The sequence below is a fragment of the Aptenodytes forsteri genome, unplaced genomic scaffold, assembly GCF_000699145.1.
Source record: "Aptenodytes forsteri isolate BGI_AS27 unplaced genomic scaffold, ASM69914v1 Scaffold55, whole genome shotgun sequence".
Classification (NCBI taxonomy): domain Eukaryota; kingdom Metazoa; phylum Chordata; class Aves; order Sphenisciformes; family Spheniscidae; genus Aptenodytes; species Aptenodytes forsteri.
Window position 1 is genome coordinate 974877 of NW_008796063.1, and position 14365 is coordinate 989241.

Sequence of the window (14365 nt, forward strand, 5' to 3'; positions counted from 1 at the left end):
TGTCAGTGAAGTTGCACAATTTGACAGTAGCTGACAACGTGTCCTGTGGACTCAGGAAACCTGTGCCTTTGTTCTTTTACAAACACTCTGTAAGAACTTCACATTTTTCATGCAAGGGTTGAGCCAGGGTTTTTTTCTAGAGAGGAGGAACTTGAAGTCTCTGTGTCTTATTTTTTTTATGACAATTAGGTTTGTTCTATTACTGCCTGCATGCTTTGCATGCGTTTAAAGAATGAGAGCTGTTCCGTGCAACCCCATTTGCCAAAATGCAAGTCTACAAACCCAGCCATTGTTTAGAGGTTACTTACTGCAGGTAATAAAGGGCAGAAATTTATAAGAGTCATAAGAGAGTGCAGGCAGGTCTGTATATTCTGTGAATTACTGAAAACAACAAAGTCATCATTTACGCTTTATTTAGTATTAATACTATCTTGATAATACATTTCATTCTCTTACCATGTTTCATTCCCCTTATATTATGTATTTTATTGTGACAATGCCCTGTTGCCAGTGGTATTGAATTAGAAGCTTGAAAATGCTTTTATTTTGCTTGTTCAGCTCTCTGTCACTTCTAAAATATCAAGCCTGAACAGGTCTATAAAAATGAATGTGTTTTCTCCATCCTCTGCCGTGTGCCAAATTGCAGCCTCTGAATCGGGCAGCGTGTTCAGCACGAGCTGCAGTGGAAACCTCCACAACCACCCTGGCAGGGGATTAGGCCAGCATTGCTCTTCAGCCTTTCATAGCGTATTGCTGCAAGCACTCCTTCGCTCAGGCTTCTCTGGCAGATCCGACATGATTATTTGAAGGAGATGAAAAAAATGAAAGGGTGGGGAAGGAACCCAGCTCTTGCAGTTTCTCGTCTAATTAAGGAGCTTTTGCTCTTGCAACTGGAGCCATCAGGAAGGTTCCCACCGGTTCTAGGGTGTCAAGACCAGGAACTCCAAGGGGGTTTCATTGACACAGAGTCAGGTTTAGCTGCCAAATCATGTGTGTGCTGAGCTTTCAACATAACCTCTCTGCTTCTGGAAATAATTTTTTTTAAAGAAATCTCTTTGGTTTTGAGTAGCCATATCTGTTTGCAAATCTTGGTGCTGCCCTTGCCTGAACTTTTTACGTGCTGTTACATGTTCTGTATTTTGTTTCTATAATGCTTTTCTTTCCCATTTCTTTGTTGCTCCCTCACTCAGAGCCTGGATATGATTGATGATGAGGTGAGATACTAGTGTGCTGTTGTGGTGAATTGTGTGACCATCGTGTGGCAACGTATCGTCTCATTTGCAGATTCACATTTCTTGTTTTACGGTGTTCTGTGGCAAACGCCCTGGTTTGAGCAGAACATGCAGGTGTCACTGGCCCCTCTCGCCTTGTCTTGAGTTCCCCTCTCCTTTCTGCTAAGAGTTTTCAAGGCCATAGCAAATTTCAGCTTTTGTGGTATGCTGGAAAGGGGAGGAGGGTCAAAGAAAATCCACCAGGCCAAGCATCAGCTGCACTGAGCTCCTGCTGGCGATAGGAGAAGGCAAAGATAGTGCTTAAACCATCTTTTCCCCAGCCCTGAGAACTGGACAGCCAGAAGTTGAGAGAGCTCCCAGCATCCTCTAACCCAGTGTAAAAGCTGCTCTAACAGCAGACAGCTGCTGCAGCCTGTAGCAGCTGCTTTGCTGACCACGGCTGGGACAGAGTAGCTTTTGTTTCAGACCCCACTGGCACATCCCTGGGTGGAATAAAGTGGCAGAGCAGGGACACGGGGCTGCTCCAGCAGCTGACGCCCCACCTGCCCCTCCTGGTGCTGTGTTTGTGCTCTCCTCCACAGCAGCGCAACATGATGAGAGCAGGGCTAGAGCTGTGGGATTGCTGTGTGTCTCTTGCCGCTCCTCTGTGTCATTTCATAGTCTTCCATAGATAGTATCAGTCTCACTGGCTGTTTGATGTCATCACTTTGAACTTTAGAGTGGTTTTCCGAGGTTCTTTTTTCCCTGAATTTCTTGTTTTATAGCTTAAACACATCATAAAGATCTGTGAATGAGCCCAGGAAGTGGAATGCAGAATTCATTGCAGCCTTTAGAAATGTTCTAATTTGAAGGATAAAAATCTTGCGAGGGAATGGGAGCACACCTGTTTTGAATTGTGGCACCTGGCCATTTCAGTCCCTGTTTGGGTTAAAAGGAATGCCAGTTCCTTTTTATTCTTCTGTTTATAGATAGAAGACTTTTTGGGTACCTTGTACCAGTTCTTAGATATCTGGTTAGATACAGATGTAGTATAGCAGTGTGAAATTGTTATTATTATAGTGTAAAGATAGTACAGATATCTCTGCTCTGATGCTGGTGGTTTGTACCAAAAAATGTTGTTACTCGTCCGTGTTACCCTTGTAATAATAATGCAGCATGTTTTTGTCACAGATCCTTGACGATGGACAGTCTCCTAAGCACAGTCAGTGTCAGAGTCGTGCTGTTCAGGAGTGGAGTGTGCAGCAGGTTTCCCACTGGTTAATGAGCCTGAACCTTGAACAGTATGTTTCTGAATTCAGTGCCCAAAACATTAATGGGGAGCATCTCCTTCAGCTGGATGGGAGCAAGCTCAAGGTAATTGACTGACTGGACTTCAAGACTAACTGTACTATTTGTTGTCACTTTAGGCAATCTTAAAGGAAGTAAGAATTTGGCCAGAAAGCAGTGAATCCCTGTGTGTGGAGTAGTGATAGACTAGAATAATAAACACAGAGTATAAAGCCACAGAAACAGTTTAAGAAATTGCCATATGCACTTGGATTCCGAAACTTCAGAAATAGAGGGCATTTGCATTGTGAAAACTCTGGGTGTATGTAACGTACCCATATTTGCATGCGTAAATCATATAGCAGCATGTATAAGTGGTATTTGCATGCACATATTTCTCATCCAGCTCTGTTTTGCGAAAGGGTGATTCAGAGAAGATAGTAAATAGACATACATCAGAAGTAGCAACTGAAAAATGGATTAGTGGGATACTGGAGGCATAAGCTGATACCAATTGTACTGTGTTAGAACTAAATATGTCGTTGATGTATAAAGTATGCATTGTTTCTTGTAGTGAAAATATGAGCCTACTTTTGTCAAAAATAATTACAGGAAGGAGTTGTGGGAAGCTCAGCAGATCTGAAAATCCAAGTTTGGTGTTTCCTTTCTGAATTTTTTTGCAGGCATTTCACTAACTCTAGGGGTTTTAGAAGAGAGCAAGTGAACTTTTGACTAAGGCATAGCAGTGAGAATTGGGAAGTCTTGTTCTGTGTAGACTTAGATGACTTCAGGCAAATAGTTTAATCTTTATTTGCCTCATTTGATCAATGAAATCAACATTGGCGGTGGCAATGAGATCTAATTCTTTAATATTCTAGAAGTGGAAGGCGTGGAAAGAAGTACAGATGTGTATTACACATCAGTAATGTATCTGAGTCTTTCTCAAATTTGCTTAATTGTTATAGTCTTCTACCTAAGAAGAGTTATTACTAGAATATGAAAAAAATTGTAATAGATTAAACCGTATGAAATTCTTTTTCTTTTTTAATTTTGTTTTCCCCACCTCAGGCTCTTGGTATGACATCTTCCCAGGACAGAGCAATCATTAAAAAAAAGCTAAAGGAAATGAAAGCATCCTTGGAGAAAGCTCGCAAAGCTCAAGAGAAAATGGAAAAGCAAAGGGAAAAGCTTCGGAAGAAGGAGCAAGAGCAACTGCAGAGGAAATCGAAGAAAACAGACAAGTCTTCAGCAGATGCAACAGAGGGCACTAATGAGCAGTGATAAGCAGAAGTGCTGCTGTGTTAGGAAAGTGGAGGCACTTCAAGGGAAGAGAAACTCATATCCACTCTGGTGCCCCTTCAGCTTTCTTGTATTCATTACACAAGAGTGTGTACAGAGAAATGGGGCTATACATAGAATGACTAGGGAAATTTATATTGTGTAGTTTTATTTTCCCGCATACCCAGTTCACGCTCGTTGTTGTTGCCATGTGAAACAACCCCAGCCCCTCGGTTTGTTTTGTTGTTGTTGACAGCTAACAGATTTCATATTTGTGTGGCGGTGTTTCCTTCCAAACTACTCTTCTCTATTGAGCTCTCTGTGTTTGGTCACTTCAGTAACCAGCATGATGCCGAGGAGCATGGTCCACTGCTTCACCTCTTCTGAATAGGATGGCCAGTCAAAATGATTGGTGAACGTTTCTTCAGCTGGGTAAAAGGAGTTGTGCTCTGTCTGATAAAAGTTGACCTAACTTTCTAACTGGAAGTTCAGCTTCTTTACGGTGTTTGGATACTCAGTTCCGTCTGCTGGAGTAAGTTTCATCTTGCGTCAGTACCTTGAAGCGACAGTACTCTGGAAACACAGCTGTTCAGTGACTTTTTATTATACACTGGAGATAAAGACAGGAGAGTCGATATTCCCCCTGGGCAAAAAAGACAGGAGGTGAAACTCTTTCTGTTAACTGTACAATAGTTAATCCAGGAAGGAGGCAAAGCCTTAACTGATTTTGTGGGTTTACACAGAAATCTGAGGATAACATTTATCCTTTAGATATCTGAGCAAGGATGAATTTCTAACTAGAGCACAGCGTATAGATCTGTATAAATTTCATTGTGCCCCCAGTGTGTAGGCAACTTTCTTATAGCACACTCCGCTTTCTTTTTCATGTGTTTTGAACAGGAAACCGGGCTTGTTTTGTTTTGGTTTTTTTCCAAGAAAAACACCACATCTTCAGATTCATTCCCCAACAAGCATTGGGAGAATAACCTTTGTGCTGTGCTGTTATGAAACTGTTGTTGAAAACGATTATCAAACTTGAGTCTGCTGAAGATTTTCAGTTTTTACAGAAGTGCACTTTAAGAAGAGGAAGACGAGGGATTCTGGTTAAAATTAAATTCAGTACATTGCTGTTAAGATCAATGCTGCCATGGAGGTGACAGTTACTAAATCCAAAGCTGCCATATATTAACTGTTTTGATCGATACATTTAAAGAATATCCCCACCAAAACCTGAATTTTTGGGCATAGGTTGTAGAATGTTTTGATGGCTTAGCAATGGCCCTATTACATCCTTCAGAGATTTCCTTTTTCCTGGTATATGAGGCCATCGGTGAAGCCTGCTGTGTAATTTTGACGATGACAGAAGCAGTGTATAGCTTGCACTGCATGGTGTTACTGCCTCTTAAGAGCGGTATTAAAATACTCGGTATTTCTTCAAAAGAATGGACAGACAACAGGCAAATATCCACAACAAGAGGCTAGAGGTATTAGCTTACTGCTTTGTAGTCAAAGCTAACTACGTAGCAGCATTTATAGTTGAGAAACGTCACTTCCCTTTCATGCATCCTGGAAGTTGCAGTCTTCGTCTAGTCATGCCAACCCATAAATTGTTTAAGATGTTGATGTGAAGTTGGAATCTTGAACTTAAAAATTTGCCAGCCTAAAAAATGCAAATATTGAATTCTTTTGAAGAAAATGTTTGTTTTAGTTTGGCTTGGCTTCTCTTCTGCTCTGTACTTCATGGCATTCAGATTTGTGTCTGTAAAGTTCTCTGAAGCTCAGATTTGAAACAGTTGGGGTGCAATGTTTATAGTTAAATTTCTTTTGATCTTAGTATTTTCTTTGACATGTAAAATGGTCTGTAAACTGAGAGAGCCTAGTTCATTCAAAATTAATACACAACAGATCTACTTAGCATTAGCTTTATTTTTCCTTCCAAATCCAATTTCTGCAAGTTTCTGATGTATATTTTATTCAGATCTAAAAATGAAATTGCCGTAAAAGGTACTTCCTGATATTTCTTGTGGTATTTTTCTTGAGATAGACCACCGGCAAAAAAATACACCTGCTAACAAGAATTCCACATTGCAGCAAATCTTTATGCGCTCTTTGTAGGAGAAAAATTATACAAATGTTTAACAGCCTCATAAAACTAGTATTCTGTTATTTAGGAGGTTGTCAGTTTATATTTGAGTAAGAGAAGTTATCTGGAAGAAACTGGAAATTTAATATTTTAAATACAATGTTGATAAATGCATTCGATGATTATTTTCTTTTTAAATTATGTTTACATTGTAGTAATGTTTAAGCGGTTGTATATAGTAATCTAAGGTGGTGTCCCTGTTTTATGTTCTTTGTTTTCTTAGAAACCTGAGCAGACTTGTTGGCATTATACATTGAGTTTTCATTCTTGCTGCTTAGAACAGTGCCTAGTTAATCTCTTCGTAAATCAGATTCTTATACTGCAGAACAACTAATTCAACTTAAGTCCTTTAAGTATGCAGGGGGGTTTTATTGCTTTGTGGTAATGTTATTTTGTTATTCTTGGACTCAAAAAACCCAACAAAACCCTAACTTAAAAAAACCTAGTAGCTTAAATTTAAAATAAAACCATAAAATGCATTTTGATCAACACATGAAAACTAAGCAAACCAAGCAATGTCAAGAGTTGTGCTCTTCTTTCTGTGATAAAAGAGATTTATGTGGTTCCTTTTATTAAGTATGGTAATTCATTGTCAGGACATGCAGAAATGTCACTGGATAACAGATGTAAAGCACAGTTTGAAACTTTTGTTACTGTTCTATAGGACCTTTAAAGTTGTGTTGCATTTTTTCCCCCTTGTATTGTCTAATGACATAGATGAAACAAAAGATATGGATGTCTCATCATTCTTAACTTAAACTTCCTGTAAACCAATGCTAAGTCAGACTAATGTGGGGTTTTGATGTAATAAGAAACAAATATTCCATGCTAAATGGCTGGAAAGACTTTCTCTTTTGGCTCACCTGCAAATGTAACTGTCATCTACTTTTGCATATTTATTTGTGGAGCTAAACCAATTTTGAGTATGCTGACTTGCCTGGCCACCTTTAAACTGCTGTGCAGGCAGTGTGGTGTTTCCACACCTCTAGCCGTGCGTCTCTGTCATCTTTACACCTAGGTGACCACAGCAGGCTGGTGAAGTTGACTTCTCCCTGGTTACGATGGTAGGCCAGTTCTGTAAACTCTAGGTCAGCTCATTGCTGCGATATTGCCAGGTTGTGAATCTGTTGAGCCTCTGAAAGGGTGAAGAAAGGAGAGTTAGCAAAAAATGGAACTCTGAAAAATAGAAAATCAAAGATACAACACTGCAGGTTACTTTAGTCCTAAAAAGCATAGTGTTTATACTGAGATTGTGGAGAGAGTGGTGGCTCCTTGCTCTGTCCAAGTCAGCCAAACATACAGACATTACTTGCTTCCAGCTCGTATTTTCCCGTGTGGTGGCGTGCTGCACCCCTGTGACTTCTGTGTTAAAACTCCCAATTCGGTTTCAATCTGCCCGGGCAGATCAGGACCAGGGCGTGAGGGAGGAGCCGAACCTGTTCATTGCAATGCATAGAGTATTGCCCACTGCTGTTTGCATTTCACCCACCACTCAGAGCAGGTCTGGTGGGGTGGCTGTAAGTGGAGCCTGTTCTAGATCATAGGTTGGAATTGCACAGTGGAACAGAAGCCAGTAATTAAAAAGCTGAACAGAGTTAGGTGATGTTTTGTATCTCAGTGTATACAAATGCTTTTGCATTTTTTTAACTTTTTAGAATTTTTTTGCAAAAGCATCTATTGTGCCATGACTCTAGTCTGCTGCAGGGATACCACAAGAATTGAGCTTTTACTAGAATTACTGAGCAGCTTTCCCCTGAAGCTTGCCAGTCCTCAGCTCTCATTGACATTCAGAGGTGCTTGACACTGAGCATCGGGGTTCCTCATACTTCATTGCTTCCATCAAAGCCTCCTGTCCTCCTGAGCTGCTCCACCTTCACCTCCTGGCTCACGTGCTGGCGAGTAAGAGGTGGGCAATGTTCTGTGATTTTTGAGAATGAATTGAGTTCCACTTTTAAGTCAGATAAAGAAATGCCACTCTTGTTAATAGTGCAGAATCCAGTTCTACAGTAGGAAGGAAGAGGATCGTCATTTAGTTGGGTACGACCAGGAAGTACCATTCCAGGTACCAACACAACACTGAAAATCAAAAGGAAAGGTTTGCACAGCTGTAGCTCTTTACAGCATCCGCACTGCAGTCTGTGCTGTTTCTCGGTACTGAAATTTGCAAGAATTAAGTCTTCTGTTGAGTTCTTAGCCGTGTGTTTACAGGGAGAAAATATTGTCAAGGCAAAAGTAAAACCTGATCTTGCTCCTTTTAGGTGTGGCCTCGTCCCCTGCACTATCATTAAACTAAGCGATAGAAGGGCTGGACCCTTTTAATACCACTTCCCTCATTGTGTGCTCTCTCTCACTTGAAAACCTCAGGAAACCTGTGTCGTGGTCCAAAACACTGAAAAAACAATTGTTTGAAAAAAGCAGCACATATTTAATTAAGTTGTAAGTCTTTAACAGTCAAAGTGGGCAGAGTGCACAGAGCAGTTAGATGGTTTTCATTTAGTTTTGTTAAATTAGTGATTGAAAATAATGAAGTCAATTAGTCTTTCTAAAAATGTTTAAGTGATTTGTGGCTTGATTCCCTCTTTAAAAAAATATGTATGGTTTTGTGTGTGTACATACATATGTACATACATGGATATTCATACAGATTTACGCTGCACTAGTAGCAGGCAGCACATAGGTAGCTGTGCGTTACAGGGCTGTAGGCACACAGTCTGCGCGGTAGGCAGAGGGCCCCGGGACTGTCTACAAGCTCGGAGGAGCAAAGCGCTACCCCTCGGTCTCACCGGCGTGCTCACCCCTGTCTGTGCTGGTAGCTTTGCTCGCTCTTTTCTTGTGGGGTTTTATGTATTTTGCAGATCGGAAGATTTTAAAGTTTTGTTAAAACCATATGCAGAATGGTCCGCTGCAGGTCCTTCTGCATGTTGTTCTCGGATTGGTTTTTTTGGGGTGGGAGGTTGGCAGGATTGATTTATTGGAGTGTCAGTATTCTAGGAAGGAAACCCTTTTTTATATTTTTAACCCTAACTTCGATTTCTATTGGAGCGCTTTCAGCAGCTCGTTTTTGAGCAGGATTATGAGTGACATCCGAGGTGACTTACCCACTCACCGCACTGGAGCGTGGGTCATCTGCAGATTGCACAGTCCCTTTTGTTAACCTCCCGTATGGATTTTACTGTACTTTTTCCACCTGTAAAACTGATTTTTCAAAGCTGTGACACCTTAGTCATGACATTGAGCCCTCCGATCCCTCATTATAAAATGAGCTTTCTGTTACTAACCGGCAGTACTAACTGGTACTTTTGCTGTCGGCATTAAGTAGTGATTTAAAAAACACGCATCTTACTGGAAGGTTTGGCGGTAGTGCCTTGAGCTGCCTGTTTCTTTGGGAAGTTTGCACTGTGTTAGGAACGGGCCGTAGGGTTTGTGAAACCTGGTCTGCTGAGTTAAGCAGGTTTCCTCGTCCAGAGCGGGGAGAGGTGAGGAGGGCTCGCAGCTCATGAGATCGGGTCCAACCCGCGTAACCCGGGAGCCTGAGCCTCCTGCCGGGTTTTCAGTGGGAGCTTTGTCACCGACACCAGTGGAAGCGGGTTCGGGCCCCGGTGCAGAAGCGTCTGAAGGCAAGGGGGATCCCAGGGCACCAGGCGTAAGGAGTAACCAGCCCATTTGGAGGTGGGGAGTGCAGAGTGAACCTCTTCTGACTCTATACTTCCCCATACACATTTACTGTATGAACAACTGCTTTCGTATTTTCCAGTCATGTTGCAATGGTAACTCACTGGCCACTGACAAGTGTTAGACATATTGCTAGAAGACCAGGCAGCTAAAAGACTAAAATGCACTGTGCTCACTGTAAAAATTGGCTTCTTACATTGTTTCTTTTTATATGGTTGAAGAGGTGGTTGCGCTTCAGATTTTTTCCTTTTTCTTTTCTTTTTTTTTAAAGAGGTCAAATGTATATGAAGTGCATGTTATCCTGAACTTTTTGTTTGTACATCTTGGTGTCAGATCATCTGCATGAAAGACACAGTAGTGCCATGTCTGAGCTTGTTCTCTTGTGCTTGGTTGATAGGACCTTCTCTAGATTGTTGAGTTTTCCCCAAAATAACTTTGGTTAATATTTAGTTATTGGGAGACATGAAAACAAAACATCATGGTGGCCCTTTGTTTTCTTACAGTTTAAATACAAACAACAAAGCCTTGTGGTTTAAAGTTAATTTGTTAGTGTAAATAAATTTCTTGCCAATGAGTATTATTGTTGTTAGACAACGAATGCAATAAAATGAGAAATCCTGAATCTTTATTAGAATTTGTATCGAGTCCTCACTTTCCTGCCCGTTTGTTGGTCATTCCAGAAGAAATACTAAATGGTGAGCACGACTGGACAGCTGTTGCTGCATGGGTCAGACTGGGCAGAGCAGGCGGGGACATGGACCTTGCCCTGCTTGTTCTTTCCTTCCTTCTGCTCAGTGCCAAAGATTATTTTAATCCCAGCTCTTGGCCAAATTGGCGTGATTCACAGGCCTCCGAGTGGATCTCATTTACAATCTGTAATTATGTAAAAAGTGAAAAAAAAACAGAGTAAGGAAAGAGAATGGCCTTTTTTCTTCATATGCAGATGAAATGCAGTGTGCAGTCTTTTGCTGCAGGTTGATGTAAAAATAGGCTGCCTTCACACTGCTGCTGGTCAATGTTTGTCTGTTTAAAAGACCTGGATTAGTTTTGGTATATAAAAACATTTTACCATTTTACACTCAAGTGTAGGTTAGTTATAATGGGCGTTTTATACATTCAAAGTACAGCAGTTCTTCTGCTGAACATGTTTAATATGTCTTTATTTTTATTTGATTTTAGTAAAGCATTAAACTGGGGAAAAGCGGAGGGCACAGACTGTCCAATTTGTGTAGTCATTTCAGTGGATTTACATCTGGCAGAATCTAGGCCAAATGCTCCGCACTTTTAATCTGTCTAACCCAGTCTGTTTCTCCCAGCGGCTGAATCGTAAATCTTACCTTCCACTAATATGGCCACCACCCGCAAGAAGATAAAAGAATCCTCAGTCCATAAAATTATTATCTTAATTAAAATAGGTATATTAAGAGGCTGTAAGTCCACGACTGACGTGTAAAATGTGTTTGCTCAGCAGCTTCCTGAGCCTGGAAGCATCTATACATATGCCCTTGTTGTTTGTGCAAGTTGTCTCAGATACCCGCAGTTTGGTTTCTGAAATGCCCAGAACTGCTCCAGACTCTACAGCTTGTAAAAGATGATGGGTTATCCCCTCCTCCGGGTTGCAAGCCCGGATTTTCCCTGTGCAGGTTACCTTGTAATTGGGAGGCCAGGCTTGAGGTGCATCTTCCTCCGCTGCTGTTTCTGCACTGAGGCTGCCAGTGGGTTTTATCAAGTGGTGATTTCATGCTGAGGGGTAGAAGCTGTACCCCAGCATTGCTTTCGCTGCAAAACGTGTGCTTGCTGTCTCTGTCCTGCCCAGCACCGCTTTAATGCATGGTGGCCCAGTGTCAATTCCCACCTCCGCACTGCGAGGCTGGGACACCCTTAGAGGAGGTTGGCAACAGGCTTCCATCCCTCCTTGCCTCAGGTTAAAATTCAAAATTTTTTTACTATTAGTAATAGCAGGTACTAAGTCCTACCTACGATCTCTGTCCTCTCAAACGCTTCAGGTAAAGATAAGGACCGTCGCTTGCACGTGCTTCTGTCTGCGGGCAGACCGCTGGGAAAACCGTCAGTACAGGAATAGTTTAAAAAAGAGAAAAAAAAAGCCAGTGACAAGTGAACACATTCTTTATTTTCTGAAAGGCCAAAACCAACAAAAATGTAGAAGTTTGACAAGATCCAACAACATGTAGATTTGCTCATCTGAAGATGTTCTAAGCTACTGGAAAACGTTAAATTAATGTTTTGATGGGTTACTTCTACCACTGCAGAGGGAGGTGCTGGCTGTTACACTTCTACAACACAGAGTAACTCCAGGACCAGCAGAGTGTCTGGTCGGTATTTCAGCTGTGTTGCTGCCACTCCTGCAAAATGTTTTGATGGGTTACTTCTACCACTGCAGAGGGAGGTGCTGGCTGTTACACTTCTACAACACAGAGTAACTCCAGGACCAGCAGAGTGTCTGGTCGGTATTTCAGCTGTGTTACTGCCACTCCTGCAAAACGCTAACTCTTTAGAAGACAGCACTTAATTTACTTGAGAACAAATAGTGGCACAAGCCTAAAATAATTATTTTAAAATGCTAGTGCAGGACGTTGATGGCTAATCACGAACAAGTTAATAGCCCAACCTCTCCGAGAACTTCCTTCAGAGCAGTTTTTTCTGCTTTCTGCCTGGGAACAATGTCTGTTCCTCAAGGCTGAAAATGGATTACAAGTTCCTGTAGGAAAGCATGCCACTTCCCAGGGAAGCTGAAAATGTCCTGCAGGGAGAGAAGTTGCTAAGGAAGGAGCGGCAAAGCCAGAGTTACGGTAAATTATGTTCTTGAGTGCTTGGTGCCATCAGCTGATGCCAAAGGCAAGTCCAGCAAAGGGATTCTTTAGAAGACAGCACTTAATTTACTTGAGAACAAATAGTGGCACAAGCCTAAAATAATTATTTTAAAATGCTAGTGCAGGACGTTGATGGCTAATCACGAACAAGTTAATAGCCCAACCTCTCCTTATTGTGAGAACTTCCTTCAGAGCAGTTTTTTCTGCTTGAGCTCTGGGAACAATGTCTGTTCCTCAAGGCTGAAAATGGATTACAAGTTCCTGTAGGAAAGCATGCCACTTCCCAGGGAAGCTGAAAATGTCCTGCAGGGAGAGAAGTTGCTAAGGAAGGAGCGGCAAAGCCAGAGTTACGGTAAATTATGTTCTTGAGTGCTTGGTGCCATCAGCTGATGCCAAAGGCAAGTCCAGCAAAGGGATGAGACAAAAGCTGACCTCGTTCGTTCAGGGCTGGCTCTGCTCTGTGGAAGGGCTGTCTACACACCATGGTTAGCAAAAGACTTGAAACTGTGATCTGAACAGATGAGTCCCTGTCACCAAAGCCTTTATAGGCAGACGGTAAACCCTGGGCAGTGCTCAAGTCCCCAGATCAACTGTGGGCATTTTGGAGAGGAGCTATGAACACAGTTTGTGCACAGACCTGCTAATGCAGGGCTGTGCCCAAGAGACAAGGTCAATTAGCCGCATGGTTAACCCTAAAGCTCAAGTCTCCCCCTCTAGCCATCGCTAGACCCCTGCAGCATGTGCTATTTGTATACAAAACATCACAAATACCAGCAACCGCTATTGCTATGCGGGGGTGAAAGAGTTGTCTGGCATGGCAGCAGCGGGAAGCTGCTAGCATCGGGAAGGGCACAGCAACCGAGCCAACATGCCATTGGCTCAGTTCTTAAACCTCGCACAATTTCTTGCGCCCAGGGACGTGCCACACACCACAGTGTCTGTGCCAGTGAGCCAGTGGCAGCACGGGGGCTCGGGGTGGAGCAGACGCTCTCCGGGGACGGGAAGTGATGTGGCAAGACCCACATCCCACTGCAGCTGTGCAGAGGAAGCGGGGAAGACAGTACGTCCCTCCCATACAGCAACGCAACCCCAGCCATGAGCCCTGGCACCGACTCCTTGCTCTGGTTAGAGCTGTCCCTTTCCCTCAGAGAAGGAGCAGTAACTCCTTTATACCAGTGGATGAAAGCCATTGGGCTTGTTTGTGTTAGAAACGAAAGGCGCAGGAGCCAAGAGGTGTCAGCACACACATTTGCTGTTCAGGGCAATTGCTCACCCAAACCGTAGCCCGCAGTAACGCCTCCTCTCAGCCAGAACGGCAAAACCCAAAGACAGATGATGCTTTGCACATACTATGGCTCCTGCCTCAGTGATCGGGCCGCTACAGAGCGGATTATTTGCTCTATCTTGTAGGCAGAAGCGCTCCTGTGTTTTCAAAGTACTGGACTTTCCATGTACTCTCCAGATTAGAGGGGGCTGTGGCTGGCAGTGAAACAGATTGCAGGAGGGAACAGCAGAGCCAGGATAGCAATTAGCACCTGGGGACTGGCTCTTCTCCTGAGCTCACGCTTCACAAGGAGCCTGCCTTTTTTCTCCACACAGTGGTGGAAGACCAGCAGTGAGGAAACGCTACCGCATCAGCTGAAGGATGCAGAGGGCATGGTGGCCCCCGGGCAGGTCTGTCTGGTGACACCATTCGGAGGGGCAGCCAAGCTGCTGAGAAGTGCCAGTGCAGGCAGGCGCAGGCAGCACAGCGGCAACCCCGGCAGGGGAGCCGCCACCAATAACACGGAGCCTTTAGCTGGATGTCAGCATCTCTCACAAAAACGGAGTGGCGATCAGAGGTGGGAACTCGGAGGACAAAAAGAGCAGCAGGAGCTGCTCTGTGAGTAAGGACATCTATACTAATGAAAGAAGAGCTCGCTCCACGGGCAGGAAACCAAGTG

At 43.0% G+C, this 14365-nt stretch overlaps 1 protein-coding gene across 1 annotated transcript in view; it reads left to right on the plus strand.

Moving 5' to 3' along the window:
* Positions 1–10222, plus strand: part of PPP1R9A (protein phosphatase 1 regulatory subunit 9A) — a 156002-nt gene extending 145780 nt beyond the window's left edge. Inside the window, exons 17-18 of the mRNA XM_009286340.2 lie at positions 2403–2585; positions 3567–10222. Coding sequence (XP_009284615.1) covers positions 2403–2585; positions 3567–3779 — 396 coding nt within the window. The 3' untranslated portion in view covers positions 3780–10222. The remainder of the gene's footprint in view (positions 1–2402; positions 2586–3566) is intronic.
* Positions 10223–14365: the final 4143 nt, after the last annotated feature.